The 15,670-nt window shown below is 49.1% G+C and overlaps 1 protein-coding gene across 1 annotated transcript in view; it reads left to right on the top strand.

Moving 5' to 3' along the window:
- The window catches only part of NATD1 (N-acetyltransferase domain containing 1), a 35,162-nt gene that overhangs the window by 14,616 nt on the left and 4,876 nt on the right, over positions 1-15,670 (top strand). Inside the window, exon 2 of the mRNA XM_050966612.1 lies at positions 8,085-8,203. Within this exon, the coding sequence (XP_050822569.1) occupies positions 8,085-8,203 (119 nt within the window). The remainder of the gene's footprint in view (positions 1-8,084; positions 8,204-15,670) is intronic.

Raw genomic sequence — 15,670 nt, 5'->3', positions numbered from 1 at the left:
GGGAGGGGATAGGTAATGGCAGACTGGCAAGATGCAAGTGCATATTGCTGTGGGTGGAATGAACATGGAAAAATCATCTCTTCTATGTTTCTTTCCATCTGAAAAATGCAGTTCCTGTTCTGGCCTGTGGCTGCGTCAGATTCAGTCACACAGTGAACACATGGCAATAATAATAACCAATTCAGGCATCTACCCACATCTCTGCGCTACATGCAAGAAGCGGGGTTGGTGCAATGTTAAGGTTGCAAAGCGGAAATCGCACACACACAAAAAGCCAAGAACGATAAAAGAGAAAGCCCCAACAGCCACGTGAATGGGATTGGATTGTATGTTCCTATACAGTATCTTTATGCTATATGTTTAATGACACGGGTGGTGATGCTGCAAAGGGTCATAAGCCTGCTGATTTCAGTGGGACTCTGCAAAGGACAAAACGTACAGCTGCTGGGGATACCCAGTGCTGGATCAGGGTCTTATGCAGTACCATATTAATCTACTATAAGCATTTGGACCTTGATTAAACAAAGCATTGAAGCACGTGCTTAAATTCCATTGACTTTAATGGAGCTTGAGATGTTCTGCTGACTCAAGAAAATGTGACATTACAAGCTGGGCTGGTAGTAAGGCCTGTTGTTAAGGTTGCTTGACACGTCCCATTATAAGACTGTTATCAGTTGCTTATAACTTTGCCAAACTTTAACCATTTAGGCTGAAACTTTCCATGTTGGGTTTCTGCCTCTGGAAGAATTTTAAAAAAATTAATCGGCCAAAATGGCTTTGCCTTTTCCAAGAACAAGGTTAAGGGGGAAATATATTGCTTTGCCATCTAAAAAAAATCCTGGCAACCTTTGCTTTGAAAAGCTCTAATGCCTCCAAGCCATTGAGAAGTGCCTTGAAATTTGGTAGCAGGGTGGTCTTTGTGTCAGGGATGTGCCTCGTGCCATCCCCAAGAAAATCTGCTCAAATCTGGCCAAGATATCAGGCTTTGAAAAACTTTGATTTACACATGTCCAGTAGAGCCTTGTTAGAGTTTAATGCCTACGTTCACGAAGATTCCGTCCACAGTGAGCATGCTCGAGCCTCTCATAGTTCCTAGTGCTGACAGAACTGCACATGTGCCCTCCCATCGGAGCGACTGAACATGCTTCTCCGCAGGGCTGCAGCGGGCATGGATGGGGCTGGCAACCATAACTAAGAGTAGAGAGACTCTCTCTCTCCTGTGTGTTATGGACTAGGATGGAGGGGGTCTTGCCTAGTGGTCAGAGCTGGAGTCAGGTCTAGTGGGCGAAGCAGGTGTCCAGGTTGGGGAACGAAGCCACGGGTCAGCACCAGAATCAACTGCCAGTCACCAGAGCCAGGGGGTCAAGCCAGAGTCAGAACCACAAATCAACGCTGAGGGGCAGAGCCGAGGTCAAATGCCAAATGCCAGAGCCAAAGGCTAAGCCAAAGTCAAGGTCAGAAGTCGGAGTTGGAGCCAGGACTGGTCACTGAGGCTTGGAGGCGAGGTGTAAGGGCACGAGGAGAGGCAGGAGCAGGAGCATGGTGGGAATGGGGGTAAAGCAGGAGCAGAGCAGGAATCAGGAACAGGGTTGGGTGCAGGAGGCAGGCACAAGCAGGGTCTAACACAGCCACAACCAGAAACCACTTTGTTGCTCTGACAGACTTCCTCCTGGCTTAAATAGTGTAGTTGGACCAATCGGTGGAGCCAAGCAGTCCTCCAATCAGAGCTCCCAGGCGTGGTCCCTTGGCTGGGGCTATAGTCCTAGCAGCTTCTCGGCGCACCAGGTTTCAGTAGACATTGGGTGGAGGCCAGGATGTGGTGATGGCAATTGTCTGGGGACTCCCAAACCTGGTTCGAGACCCAGGACATCATACTGTGTTCTCAGTGACACCTCCAGTCCTCCCCACACCCCCCGCAGCTGGCACCCAGCCAGCATGGAGGACAAAGCTGCCTGATTCAAATTCATGGGAGATAAAAGCCCTGGACTGGGATGGGGTTTGAGGAGACTGAGATTGGAAGTGGAGAGGAGGAAACTGGGAAGGCAGGGGAATGTAACCGTGACTAAAAGGGGAGAGATGGCTCACGCAGAGAGCCAGGAGAGAGGAATTGGGACTGGATGGGCAGGAAGACTGGAAGTAGGGGAGAGAATGGGACTTTGAGGGGGATACTAAAAATATCTGGGCAAGGAGGCCCGGACTGGGATGAAGAGACATGACTGAGCCGGGTACAAGATGGAGGAGGTGGGTAGAAAGGATGAAGCTTTGGAAGAAGTGGGAGAAAAAAAGGGTCTGTATCCACTTCCAGAGCCTGGAATGGAGCTCAAGACTGCAGAGTCTTGCCATTTCTCTGCTGTCAGCAAACACCTGTGAAACCCACTGGGGTAAAGTGTGTGTCTCATTCCCTTCTAGTGCTGGTCCACACAGAGGATGACAACCTACTACTGCTATAAGTGACTCCATTAGCTCAAGTGGTAGAGGTCTGTGCAGTGGATCTAAAGCTTGCAAACCTGCCGTTGATCCATGTGGCTGTCAGTATGATGCCGCATGAAGCAATGTGTATTTTCAGTTTGCGTTTTTCCCTAGGAAATTACGCACCAGAGAGAAACAGGTAAAAGAACGTTAAGGTTGCAAGGTCATGCACTCAGAAGTGGGGCAAAGCCAGAATAATTCTGTGCAACCTTAACTCAGCCCCCTCCTGTTCTGCAAGTGCATTATGATGCTGTCTTTAATTACATGATCATGTAATTATTTTTTCCACAGTAACTTTGTTAGCTCTTCAATCACCATAAAATTGTATCTACTTTGAAAGATTCTAAATCGATCACATGAAGGGGAGGAAAAAGCATGACAAAAGCTTTTAATGTGACCAAAAAACCAAACAAACGTCCAGGCATCTTTATCCACCAATTCAAAACAAAACAAAACACAGGATCAACTATTTCCTTTGTGGGCCATTTGTGGCCTTGCTCTTGGAACCTTAATTTCTTAATTTCCTGATTTTTACATAACAATTAACTGTGCATCCCTCACACAGTCCTTTGCATTTAATTTTCTCCCTGTCTAAAAAGGATGATAAAGCAAGAAAAGGAAAAATGAGAACAATCCAGCTATTCAGGTACCAAAGCTTCTGAATCCTGCCAGGGAAGCTTGTACAGTCCTTGCTCCGAAGCTGTTCTGCTGTTGGAAGGACCAAGTTCCTGTGACTTTCCCCAGTTTGTAAATTGCTTTAAACAATAAAGCAACTGCATGCACAGGTGGACGCCTGCACCCCCTATGCACTTCAGTGGGGCTCTTCATGGACCTTCCAAGCAGGACCAGTGCCTTTGCACACTGAACTGGGCCATGTACCCAGGCAGAGTACACCTATGTCTACCTGCGTGCCAGCAAACAACTTTATTTTCTACTACATACTTGGGGCATAATTTTCAACAAGTCAGACAACTGATGAAACGTTCCCTTAAAAAGTGCAAGTAAAAGCCCTAACCCTTCCTGAGAAGGATGGCCTTGCATTTAAGGAGCTGGACTGAAACTTGGGCATCTTGGTTCAATTGCAAATCCCTTATGGTCTGATTAACCCATGTGCTTAAAGATAAACATGTGTTTGCATACTTAGCTGAATAAGGATGGTTTGCTAATCTGAGCCTCAGTTCCTCATCTCTAAAATGGGGATAATAGGTTCTTTCTCTGTATATTCAGATTAGAAATCCTTCAAGGGTAGGACTATCCCTGGTTAGGTGTGTGTACAGCACCTAGCAAAATGGGGCACCAATCTTGGCTGGAGTGTCTAGTTGCTGCTGTGATAACAGGTAAAAATATTCAGTTAAGATGCTGTGCAGGGCATGGTTTCATATTTTAAGACATCTTTTGTGGCAGTATTCTGTGTGCGCGCGCATGCATGCATGCACATATACATAATATGTTTTTATAGAATGAGGAAAAGTAACTTTTTTCCCCCACTCTGCCACAGCTCAGGAAAAACAGCTGAAAGGATTTTGCTTAAACTTTTTCCAAAAAATCAGCTGGAGACCATGGAAATTTCGATGAGTGTGGTGGAAAATTAGGAGCGTGTGAAAAGAGCAGTTATAACAAACTGTTTAAAGCCTTTAATTATAACTGGTGCTACTGGTGATTGCTATAATTAGGGCCCTACCAAATTCATGGCCACGAAAAACACGTCATGGACCGTGAAATCTGGTCTCTGCCGATGAAACCTGGTGTTTTGTGTGCTTTAACCCTATACTATACAGATTTCCCAGGGAAGACCAACATTCTCCAATTGGGGGTCCTGACCCAAAAGGGAGTTGGGGGGGGTCACAAGGTTATTTTAGGGGGTCGTAATATTGCCACCTTTACTTCTGCACTGCCTTCAGAGCTGCGTGGCTGGAGAGTGGCAGCTGTTGGCCAGGCGCCCAGCTCTGAAGGCTGCAGTGCAGAAGTAAGGGTGGCCGTACCATCCCATGTCATCCTTCCTTCTGCGCTGCTGCTGGTGGCAGCTCTGCCTTCACAGCTGGGCTCCCACCCAGCAGCCACCGCCGCTTTCCAGCTGCCCAGCTCTGAAGGCAATGCAGCCGCCAGCACAGAAGTAAGGGCAGCAGTACCATAACCCCCCCTACAATAACCTCGCGAACCCCTCCCCACACACACACAACTCCGTTTTGGGTCAGGACCCCTACAATTACAACACCCTGATATTTCAGATTTAAATAGCTGAAATCATGAAATTTATGAATTTTTAAATCCTATGACCATGAAATTGACCAAAATGGACCATGAATTTGGTAGGGCACTATCTGTAATAGATACCGCTTCCACTGAACACTTTGCTTCCTGTACTCAGTGCAATGTGGAAACCACATGAGGGTGGTGGAACTTACTCTAATTCCCTGAGATTAAGGCTGTCGATCTCCTGGGGGAAGATAGGTTTCTCTAGGTGCTTTTAGTTATAATAGTTCCTTCTTCGGAGGATGGGTTTGTGTCACTGTTACAGGGCTAGCTCGTCTCTCTCCCCTTTCTGGGCTTCTTGGCTCTGCTCTCCTGGGTGAGTTTCTGCAGTTCTCCGCTCCTAGACTGGCCCTTGGCTATGGTACCGTTCTTACCCAGTAGGTCCGAATGCATTTGGACGCTTGCTGTTCTTTCCTTCAGGAGTCTATGACCGGCACTGAACACAGTGATCAGATGGCACCAAAATATTGTTTATCTTAACAGTAGAAACAAAGCATTTTAGAGGAAAATAATTTTAAAACAGCGAACAATCTATGTGTATGTCTGTCTTACCTAAAGGCTTACCCAGGCAGGCGCAGTTTCTCCAGACACTGCCACTGCGGGGTCCTTCTGTCTCCAGCTGCTTCCCCCAAAACAACTACAGTCTTCTCTTGAGAGAGAGTCCCTCTTCTAGCCCTGCTGTAGCTCCTTTACTTGCTTGTGTTCATGGACCTTATTCTGTCCTGACGTTGTCTCTTAACAATGCTCAACTGAGTGCAGACAAGCGGCATTTCTCCAGACATTTTCCTGTTTGTTTTTCCTGACAGCCCCCCTATTAAACTAAACCAATCTCATCATACCGTAAACATCCCAGTGTTCATAAATGATCACAGGGCAGCTCCAAATGCATGACAGTTTGTTTCCTCCAATGTGGGAGAACTGGGTATAATTCCCATCCTGTTTTGCAGGTAGAGCTGGTTGAATTCTTTACTGTGAACAATGGGCCTGATTCTCCATGTGGGTCATTCTGCCAGTGCAGAACGAGTGTGAGTGGTTTGATCATTGGCCTGCTAAACCCAGGGTTATGAGTTCAGTCCCTGAGGGGGCCACTTAGGGATCTGAAGCAAAATCAGTACTTGGTCCTGCTAGTGAATGAAGGCAGGGGGCTGGACTCAATGACCCTTCAGGGTCTCTTCCAGTTCTGTGAGATATACTCTGATTTCGTAGGCTCTGATTTCCCACTTTGCACCTCAGAAGATGCAGGGCAGTGGAGGACCAGGTGCAGGATAAATTTAGTTGCCTTTCAGTCCATTTCCTCAAGTATAAAGGTTTGGCAAGAAACTGGAAAAGGTTGGCTTATTTAGCCTAGCAAAATGCAGGTTGAGCAGGGATATGATTGCTCTCTGTGAAAACACTAGTGGGTAAACACCAGGGAGGGATTAGAGCTATTTGAGTTAAAGGACAAAGTTGGCAGAAGAACAATTGGGGTTAAACTGGCTATGAATAAATTTAGGCTGGAAATTAAAAGAAATTTTCTAACCATCAGAGTGAGGTCCTAGAACAGCCTTGCAGCAGGAGTGGTGGGGGCCAGGAACCTAACTAGTTTTAAGATGGAGCTTGATAAGTTTGTGAATGGGTTGATAAGATGGATCGCCTGTGATAGCAGGAGACTGGACTCAGTGACCTCAGTGACTCCAGTCCTGTCTTCCTAAATAGCCAGGAATTTTCCATCTATCTGTTGTTTGCAAGCTCTTTGCTTCAGCTATTCATGGCGTGTGATTGGTCACTTGGATCACATGGTATTGTGACTCTCTAATGGCATAGTTAAAACTTTCTAAACTTGCAAATGCAAAAACAGTCGCTCTGGTGTGATTTTTGTGACTGAATTTTCATTTGTACTAAGACATGCAAAGCTTGGGGTATGGTAAACGCTTTCACCAGTAACCGGTGGCTGGCCATGTACTCACAAATGTGACTTTACGTAGAACAGCCAACTGCAACTGGCTGGTTAGGGAGATAGTATTTTGTGATCCATCACTCTGTTTGTGGGTTTCAGAAACTTTCTTATGCACCGATGTCAAAATCTACCAATTCTGTCTAAATTAATATCAAATTGCTGTGCGTGAGCTGTTGCTGAGAAAATAATGGTAGCTGCCTTTACATGCCCACTGCACATCCCAGTATCTCAGTTGGGTGTGCAAAATTCTACACATTTGATGTGGTGGGTTTTCTTGTGTGTGTGGTGGTGTTTTGTTTTGGTTTTGGACAGTTGCACAAAATATCAATCACTAACCTTTCTTTATCGTAGTAAGAATGAGTGAGTACCTGGGCCAAATCCTGCATTGTCCAGCCCAGCTTGTAATCACGCTAGCACAACATGGGTGTGAAATTTTACCATTCTGATCTCGTAGTGTGTTATACGGATTTCTTAGGCCAGTGCAATGACTGCCCCAGGTGCAGAGCCCTCTGTGTCTGGACTGGTGAACATTCACGACCTTTCGGCAAGGCTGATCTAAATTCTTGGCACAAATCCCTTTTGAGAAACTTTAAGCATAACCAGCCCTGTGGAAATGCAGAATTCAAATGATTTCTCTTCTTATAATGGTCAAATTTCAGGATCTTTGAAATGTATTACATACCACTTTCCACGTACTGAGACCTTTTCCCCTGTATTTGAATTACGAAGAGAAACTAACAGTGTTGTAAAATATATATATATGTTATGCTTGTCTGTGTGCCGCATTTGATGATAATTAGAGATGGAAACATAATTTATCCTAATTAGTATGTGTGTGTGTGTGTGTGTTTGTGTCTGTTTTCATTCACAGAAGAATTTTTATCTTCTCTACTAGATCTAAAGTGTTTAAAATACCAGTTCTGGCTGCCATGTCAGAAAATGCTAGCAGACTTTATATGCCACGGGGGAAAAAATAATATATTAGAGAGGAAAGATCTGTTTTGTTTCCATTTCCCCCCTCCCTCACAACCGCTAGTCGGCATAAGATTTGTACATATTACAAATCATTTCATCATAATATAGTAAGTCAAGGCCTGGGGTGTGTGTGGTGGGGAAACCTCACAGCAATCCCAATAGGCCAGATCCTGTCCTCCATTACACCTCATTTACATGAAATGGGGAATCAGAGTATAAGTAGGAGCAAAATCTGAGCCAATACGTTCCAGTGTGCTAGACTGTGGTGGCCTCCTTCTGTTCCAATAAAGAGATGTTGCAAGCTCCTTCAGCAGAGATGATCCTTAGATGCCAGGCTTTATGATAGATACCTGTGCCAGCTTAGCATCATTGTGAGCTGCATTCACCTCAAGCAGAGGGTTCTCTCCCTCAAGGCATTTCCGTAGCTAAACTCCTGCCTTGCGTTCCGTAGGTTGCCACGACAGGGCAGTGCTGCTCTACGAGTACGTGGGGAAGAGGATAGTGGATTTGCAGCACACGGAGGTACCAGACGCCTACCGAGGAAGAGGAATAGCCAAGCACCTGGCTAAGGTACGACTTGACCAGCCTCTAGCAACATTTTGCCTTCCTTTATGGACAAATATTACTTATCTCACAATAGCATTGACGCCCCAACTGAGATCGGGGCCCTGTTGCGCTAGGTGCTGTATGTACACAGAGTGAGCAGCAGACCCTGCCCCAGAGACCTTACAGGCTAAAGGAACACAATGGGCGAAGGGTGGGAGAAGAAGCAGAGGCATAGAGATGTGAAGTGAGCTACCAAAGGTCAGGCAGCAGGTCGGTGGCAGAGCCAGGACAAGAAGCCAGATCCAGTGTCCTAACCCCTGCACCACGCTTCCTCTCTGAAATGGCTAAGAGCAGCAGGATGCTTAAGCAGAGTGTTTAGAACTCACGCAAGCGACCCATTTGACACAAACTGTGAAACATGACTAGTTTAGAGCAAAACCTTGGGCATTTTTCCAAATCTTGGGGGGGGGGGGAGGAAACATGCCCCCTCCCAGCTATCTACCCCTCCCTTCCCAAAAATCCCCTCCATCTTGGAGGTTTGGATGCAAAACAGAACTTTTTGCAAAAAAAAAGTTGCGAAAATTGCCATTCCTGAGCCACAAAATGAATCTGTGAACATGCATTTTAATGAAATCTTGCAAAAGGAAAAAAAAAGGCTTTTTGCCAGGGTCTGTTCCAGCACAGGCCTGTGACTCCAGGGATTGGCACCATGTGCCTTCCAGAAGGGTGGCACGCAGGAACACCAGAGAAAGGGGAGAGACCATCTCGATTGGGGGTGATTTGCACCAGTGTCCAGAAACACTCACTGAAAGGAAGCTGCCGAAGGAGCAAGGGGCGGCGTGGAGAGATGCAGCAGTACTCAGAGCCAGGGGAGACCATATGGCCAATTAGGGCCTGCTCTAATAAATCCTGATGAATGGCCATGTTCCTTCCGCTCTCCTTTCCCAGCAGGTTGCCCAGCTGCCTCCGCACTTAACGCGGCTGCTGACTTTTGGCCGTTTGCAATTTCAACCACCCCATGCTATGAAGGAATTTCTGCTTCTGGGCTAGTGCGTTTCTGCTGTTCCCAACTGCGTCACTCTCTGAAATGGCTTCTTCACATTGCTCCGTCCCTCGTCCTCTCGCCGGATCCTCTTTCTCGGCAGGAAATGTTCCTTTTCCTTTTCCTGCTCCGTAGGCTGAATCGGCCTCATTGCTTCATAACCCACGTGCCTTGATGCATACATCGCTTTGATTGCTCCCTGCTGTGATCGTTCCATCTCTTTCCGGTAGTATGGAGACCAGAGCTGCGTTCCACAGTGCAAACGTGCTCTGGCTCCTGCCTTCTCTGGTGAGAGAATAACTTCCCTTGATTTATGTTCCTTCCCTTAGTGTAGACTCCTCAAGACCTTCTTTGTTTGCATGCTGCAGCGTTCTGGCAAGTCTGCTGCAGGAATGGGGGGTCTCTCTCTCACACGCAACCTTTTATTCCCCCCCTTCTGTTTGCAGCTTTAGTTCAGGGTCTTCCTTCCCTGAGTCTCTTTGCTTCATTGTTCTGTCATGCTCATGAGCCACTCGGCAGCGCAATGGATCCAAAGCATTCTGTGTCTGATCGCTGGGTCTTCCCACACGCCTTGTTTTATAGCATGTCAGCAAAGCTTTGGAATGACACCGTTTGTCCAAGGGACCTTTTTGTGGGAGCAGAACCAAACCACCCCAAATTACAGGTGCTGTGACCCTCATGTTAACCTCTCTTCCTTGCCTCTCAGCTTGGCTTTCTTTGTTCATTTCACTGAGTCTCCTTCATGGTATCAAGAAGGAAAAACCACAGTCAAATCAGTCAGCCGCTGCCCCAACGAGCTTGCAATCGAAGGTTCCCATGGAGGATGGGATGCACTGGGAAATGCACAGGCCTGGGGAATGAATGGATTTTCAATGATAAACTCCTTTCTTGTGGGCCTGCTGAGGGATGGAGGCTCTAGAAGCTGTGCTAGTGGGTCAGCTGCTCCTCTTGCTGCCTGATGCAATAACGTAGCTGAGGGCATGATCCGTTCTCATTGATGTCCTTCTCGTGTCATCAGAGACTCTTCCAAAGTGGCTGGCAAGCGTTTTGCCTCTAGCCTGTATGTGCTGTGGGAAGGAAGACCGGGAGCTTTGTGTCGTCAGCAAGCTGAGGAGATGATAGCTTTGAAGGAATCAGGTGTTCTTGTGGGATTTTTGGGGGGGTGGGGGCTTTCCAGAATAGCTGGGGGTTGGAGGAGCCCAGAGCCTGTCACCCCGTCCTTATCAGAAGAAAAGCTTTGTGAAGGTGGCTCTTCCCCCCCCCCCAATGTCTGATTTGAATGGGACTGTGATTGCTGCTCTGCAGAGCGTCCTCCCTGTCTGCCCTATTCTCTTCAGGCTGCAGTGCCAGGGACATTCTGCCTGGCTGCCTCCACGCCCTGGGTTCCCCCGGCACAAATCCCAGCTGGTGTTCCTCGCTTCCTCCTTGGCTGATGCACAAGCTGAGTTTGATTTGTGTGTGATCTGCAAGTGCACCTCCACGCCTACTCCCCCACGTCACATTCTCCCCCCTCTTCCTCCAGATTGTCTGTGTGCATTTGCCCACTTGGATCATGCTCATGTTCATATTCTCTTATTCTCATTCTTATTATTATTATTATTATTCTCATTATTATTATATTCTCTTATTCTTATTCTCATATTCTCGGTTCATGCTCATGTTCATATTCTCTCACAACAGTGACCTTGGGAATTTTCTCTCACCATTTTCTCCTATTTTTTTCCTCCTCCTGCTGTCAAGGGGTTACCAGCTCCTCTGTTCCAAGCAGGGTTGCAAATTCAGTAGCACGGCCCTGCTTTTCTATTAGAAATCCTCTCACCCTCATCCTCTTGTAACCCACACACCTTCTGGGTGTGGTGATCTGTCCCAGCTAGTGGCACCGAGACCCCTTAGAGAGAAAGAGATTAATGCACTGAGATCCCAGGTTCGATCCCGGCCACCGATGCCCGGGGTCTGTTGATGTTACACACTCCTGCCTCCACCCATTCTGGATTTATGCTCATGATTTACTTTCTCCTTTGACGGCTTCAAGCAGCTTGATGGACATTCTCTGCTAAACTCCTCATCTTCAGCTATTTCAGGAATGCTCTGCCCTCAACCTAAATTCCCTGGATATTAAATTCCCTGCACCCCAGCCTGCCTGCTTCTGTGCTGGTTTCTTGAGGCCTTACTCAATCATTCCCTACATTCTCCCCCACCCGGCAGCCTCTGCTTTCCCACTCCTTATTGCTACATCAATTCTCCTGCCAAGGCCACCGGTGATTTGTCTTTTATCTGGATTGCCTGCTGCAGGAGTAACGATCCAAGTCACCAGCACTGCTCAAGGAGTCCCACTAGCCCTGCTCCAACCAGGTGTTGAACTCTCTTTCTTCCAGGCCAGGCACCAATACTGCCTCATCCCAGTTAGGAACATAATCCCTAGAGGTTCTGCGCCTGGCCTTTCCTACCAGGCCTTTCAGTCTGCAGTGCAGGGCAGGGTTAAGTGACTCCTTTTTATCGCATTGGCCCTAATAACGAGTTGCTTTCGGTACTGCCGTAATCTATATGATGAAGTACTGATGTAAGTCTGTCCCTGCCCCAACTAGCACTTGGTGTTTAAAGGCACAAGTACAGACTAATGGCATGTCTGCCACAGCGTGGCCACCAGCGTTGGATGGAAGCAGGGTGGGAGTACGTTCTCTGTTAGCTCCAGAGTGAGCAAGAAACATTGGGCCCTTCTAGATTTCACTGCTGGGCTCTGTCCCTGGTGCGTACCAACCAGCCCCGTTACAAACCCAGGATCATCCTGGCTACAGACTGTGTTACTGCCAACCTTCCCTTTGGGGTGGGTCCCTCACTGATTCCACCTGCTCTTCCAAGTCCTATAGCACACTCCCCTCTGCGAGCAGGGCACGTTAGCCTGATTCTGGGGCCTGCTCCATGCTTCCCCTGACCCATCCACTCCTCCTCCATGAAGCAAACCTGTTTGCAAGGCTCTGGCTCTGTGTGGTGGGGAAGGTGGCCTGCTGCATATCTTCCTAATTCCTGCTGTGCCTACTTTCCCTTCCTGCCGTGCATGGCCGTTCACACCCACCCTGCTGCATTCCCCATACTCCCTTCTGTACGTGCCCCTTGCTCGTCCCCTGCCTGCTGCTGAATGACTGAGCTGCTGAGCCAGCTTGTGATTGTTGTTAGCGATTTACTGTTGTTTCTCCCGCAAAGCTGTACCGCTCCCACCTGCTGCATGGCTCCTGGAGCGTGTGGCTCCCCACCTTGGATGGAGGTGGAGCTGGCACCAAGCAAGTGAGTGTCTCTTTGGCTTTTGGGAGACCTCTCAAATTGCAAAGGCCGAGGAGCTCTAGTTTGGCGTCTCTGAGCAGCACTTCCATGATGTGTCTAGTACCCAGGAAGTGTTTTACCGAGGCACTTGTCCCTGGCCTCTGTTTGCCAGAAGCTGGGAATGGGCGACAGGGGATCGATCACTTGATGACGGCCTGTTCTGTTGATTCCCTCAGAAGCACCTGTCATTGGCCACTGTCAGAAGCCAGATTACTGGGCTAGATGGCCAGTATGGCCGTTTTTATGTTCACATGGCTCCCCAGCGGGTTTTCCAAGCTCAGGGAACAAGGTGAGGTGTATCTTCAGAGATAAGCAGGCTGCCCCAGAAACACCCGCACACGAGCTTCTTAAGTGACACTGCACCACTGCTCCATCAGCAGAGAGAGATGCCCCGTTGGGAATTTTATCCTCCTTGGCACTGTTGGAAGCCCTGTTTTGTTCCTGGCATCTGACAGCTTGGCTTGACTGTCCCCTAGCCAGGCCGGGAAGAGGGTCCCTGTAGAATCACAGCCATGTAATGGAAGCAGGGACTTAGCTCTTGCCCTGTTGGCTGGGAGACAGTTCACTCCACATGCTGCATTTCAGGCACAGGGTGCTCTGGGCAGCTGGTTTCTGTGATGAGTGACTGATAATGCTGTGACCAGCCAGCAGAATTCTCATCCTCTCCCCTTCTCGGGCACTGGCTGTAGGTATGGAAATCTGCACTCAGAGGTTCCTATTTCTGGCTTGCTGGGCAAGTACCATCACAGCCAGCTGCTAATCCAACCACCACCTCTTTCCATCTGAAAATAAAAATATCCTGCTTCTATCCAGCAGCTCAGATCGGCCCTGGAGAGCGGAGTAGGGAGGGATGGTATGAGTATGGGACTAGCAGCCAGGAATGGAGGGCTCCATTTTCCGCTGCAGCATACAAATTACTCTCCTTGACCTTCAGGAGCCATAACTCCTATCCTGAGCCCTAATTCTGGCTTTTACCTGATTGGGTGAGTGGCCTTGAGCAAGGCCCGTTACCTATGTGCCTTGGTTTCCCCTCGTAAAACAGGCCTAATGATACACAGGAACATGTCGGGGTGAATTACGTAAATGCCTGTAAAGTGTGTTGCAGATGAAAGCCCAATATCCTTGCAAAGGGCCTGATCCTGATCTCCCGTAAAGCAGGAGTCGTGCCCTTGGAGCCAATAGAGTTATAGAGGCACAAGAACAGAATCCAGCCCCCTGCAGTATCCACACCACTCCTGCAGAAGTTGCTCGTTAGGGAGGGTAAATCCTTCTTTATGCTGCAGTTCACACATGTCTCTTACAGCTGCCAGTGCTCGGCTGTGGGTGTATGGGGGGGTGATCCCGCATCCTGGGTCAGATGAAGCCCTTTTTCCTCCCTACCTCGGAACTTGTGCCCTTTCTACTCCAGCTGGACAGATTTAATCACATCATCTGGGAATCTATGTCCAGAAATAAAATGGGGGGGGGGGGGCAGAGCAACTGCCAGCTTTCTCTCCCCTCCCCCCACATGCCCACAACTCAGCACAGAGAGGATTAGGAGAACACGTGAGGGGCTGTCGGCTGCCCTGGCCCTGTGGGATTTCGCTCGCCCACTCCAGCACTGCTTCATGGCAGGGGCAATGGGGCAGTGGATGGGGATTTCTCTCTGTATACGTCTTCGATGGAGGGAGCATGGGGGGTGGGTAGCTTTGAACCCAGCACGTGGGACCAGCTCTGTTAAACTGAATGTCCAGGCACAGAGCTAACAGCTAGCTTGCTGCTTCTGAGGAATTCCCTTGACAGGTCCTTGGAAACCCTCCTGCACGGGGCTGAGATGCAGCATTCAGTGCTTTTCCTCCCATCCTAGAATCAGTCCAGTGGCTGCAGATTAGCCTCTCCTGCCCCTTTCGCCCAGGTGCTCGGCCATTAATTAGTTAATGAGCAAGGAACAGGCTGACACATTTTTAAAGTGCTTAGTGTTCTGTTTATCATTCAAAGTAGAAGCAGGGGGAAAAGCTCTCCCCTGTCCGCATACACTGTGGCAAGCAGCTCTAGTTTATACCAGTCAACTTAGTTCCCTACTGCTTTTCTGTTCGTCCCCTCCTGTGACTGCAAGCACAGCCACCGAGCTATCGAGAGCAGTAATCCCGCCGCCTCCCGCCCCTCTGCATCACACAGAGGGGAGATGAGGACAACTAGCAGCTTCCTTTGTCTGCATGAGGCCATGGGAGAGGGAAAGGGATGCTGCTACCTTTGAAACGGGCAGGGACTTTCCCCGCCTGTTGGGAAGCAGCAGCAGGCGGGTTCCTAGCTCTGTGAAGGAGTTTGCCCATTCCTGACCTATTCTCAGCCAAAACCACGTTTGTTTTTTTTCTCCCGTACGTGCAGCGGAGGGTCTATCTGCCGCCACAGCATCTGCTGCAAGAGCAACTTCACTGCTACCCCTGGAGCAGGCTTAGATGGGGGCTCCAGCACCACCCTTCTGTCCCCACCAGCAGTGCTTCCTGTGTGGGAAAGGGGGAGAAGGATGGGGCAGTGACAAACACAGGCCAACTTTGTACGGGCACCTAGCAGCACAAGTGCTGAGGCAGCAGGCTCAGTGAGAGTCAATGGGCTGTTTGTTCCCGCCACGGGCACCCCCGACACCAAATGTGTGTGTGGAGGGGGGAACTCTGTGAGTTACCACCGAAATGTCCCTCGTAAGGGGCATTTGCAGCATCACGCAAGTGCCAGGCTGTCCCTCAATGGCCGCGCGTTCTGGGCAGTGGCTCCCTGGGCCCCCCTATACAAGGAGTGGCCGGCGCAGGAGGGAGTGGCTGCTGGTTCAGCTGGTTTCCACACCGTCCCAGGGAAGCGTATATTATGGCTGCTCCACCTCCAAAGCCCCATCTCTGCTGCACCCTTTGCCCTGAGGGGTGGTTCCTGGGGTCAGAGTTCATCTTTTCTGCCCCAGGTTGCTCCCCTTGCTCCTCACCCCAGAGGGGAGCATGTGGCCTACTGCCTGGCACTGGGAGCTGTCACTGGAATGGCTCGGTGGGCCCAAGATTGAGAGATGGCCAGGTCAAGGCGGGTTTCCATTCATGGCACCAGACCGAAGGGCCCCAGCTCTCAAGGAGTCCTGAGGTAACTTCCCTGGTGCTCGGGCCGCTCCC

The sequence above is a fragment of the Gopherus flavomarginatus genome, chromosome 9 (assembly GCF_025201925.1).
Source record: "Gopherus flavomarginatus isolate rGopFla2 chromosome 9, rGopFla2.mat.asm, whole genome shotgun sequence".
Classification (NCBI taxonomy): Eukaryota; Metazoa; Chordata; order Testudines; family Testudinidae; genus Gopherus; species Gopherus flavomarginatus.
This window is presented reverse-complemented; position numbering and strand designations above follow the sequence as displayed.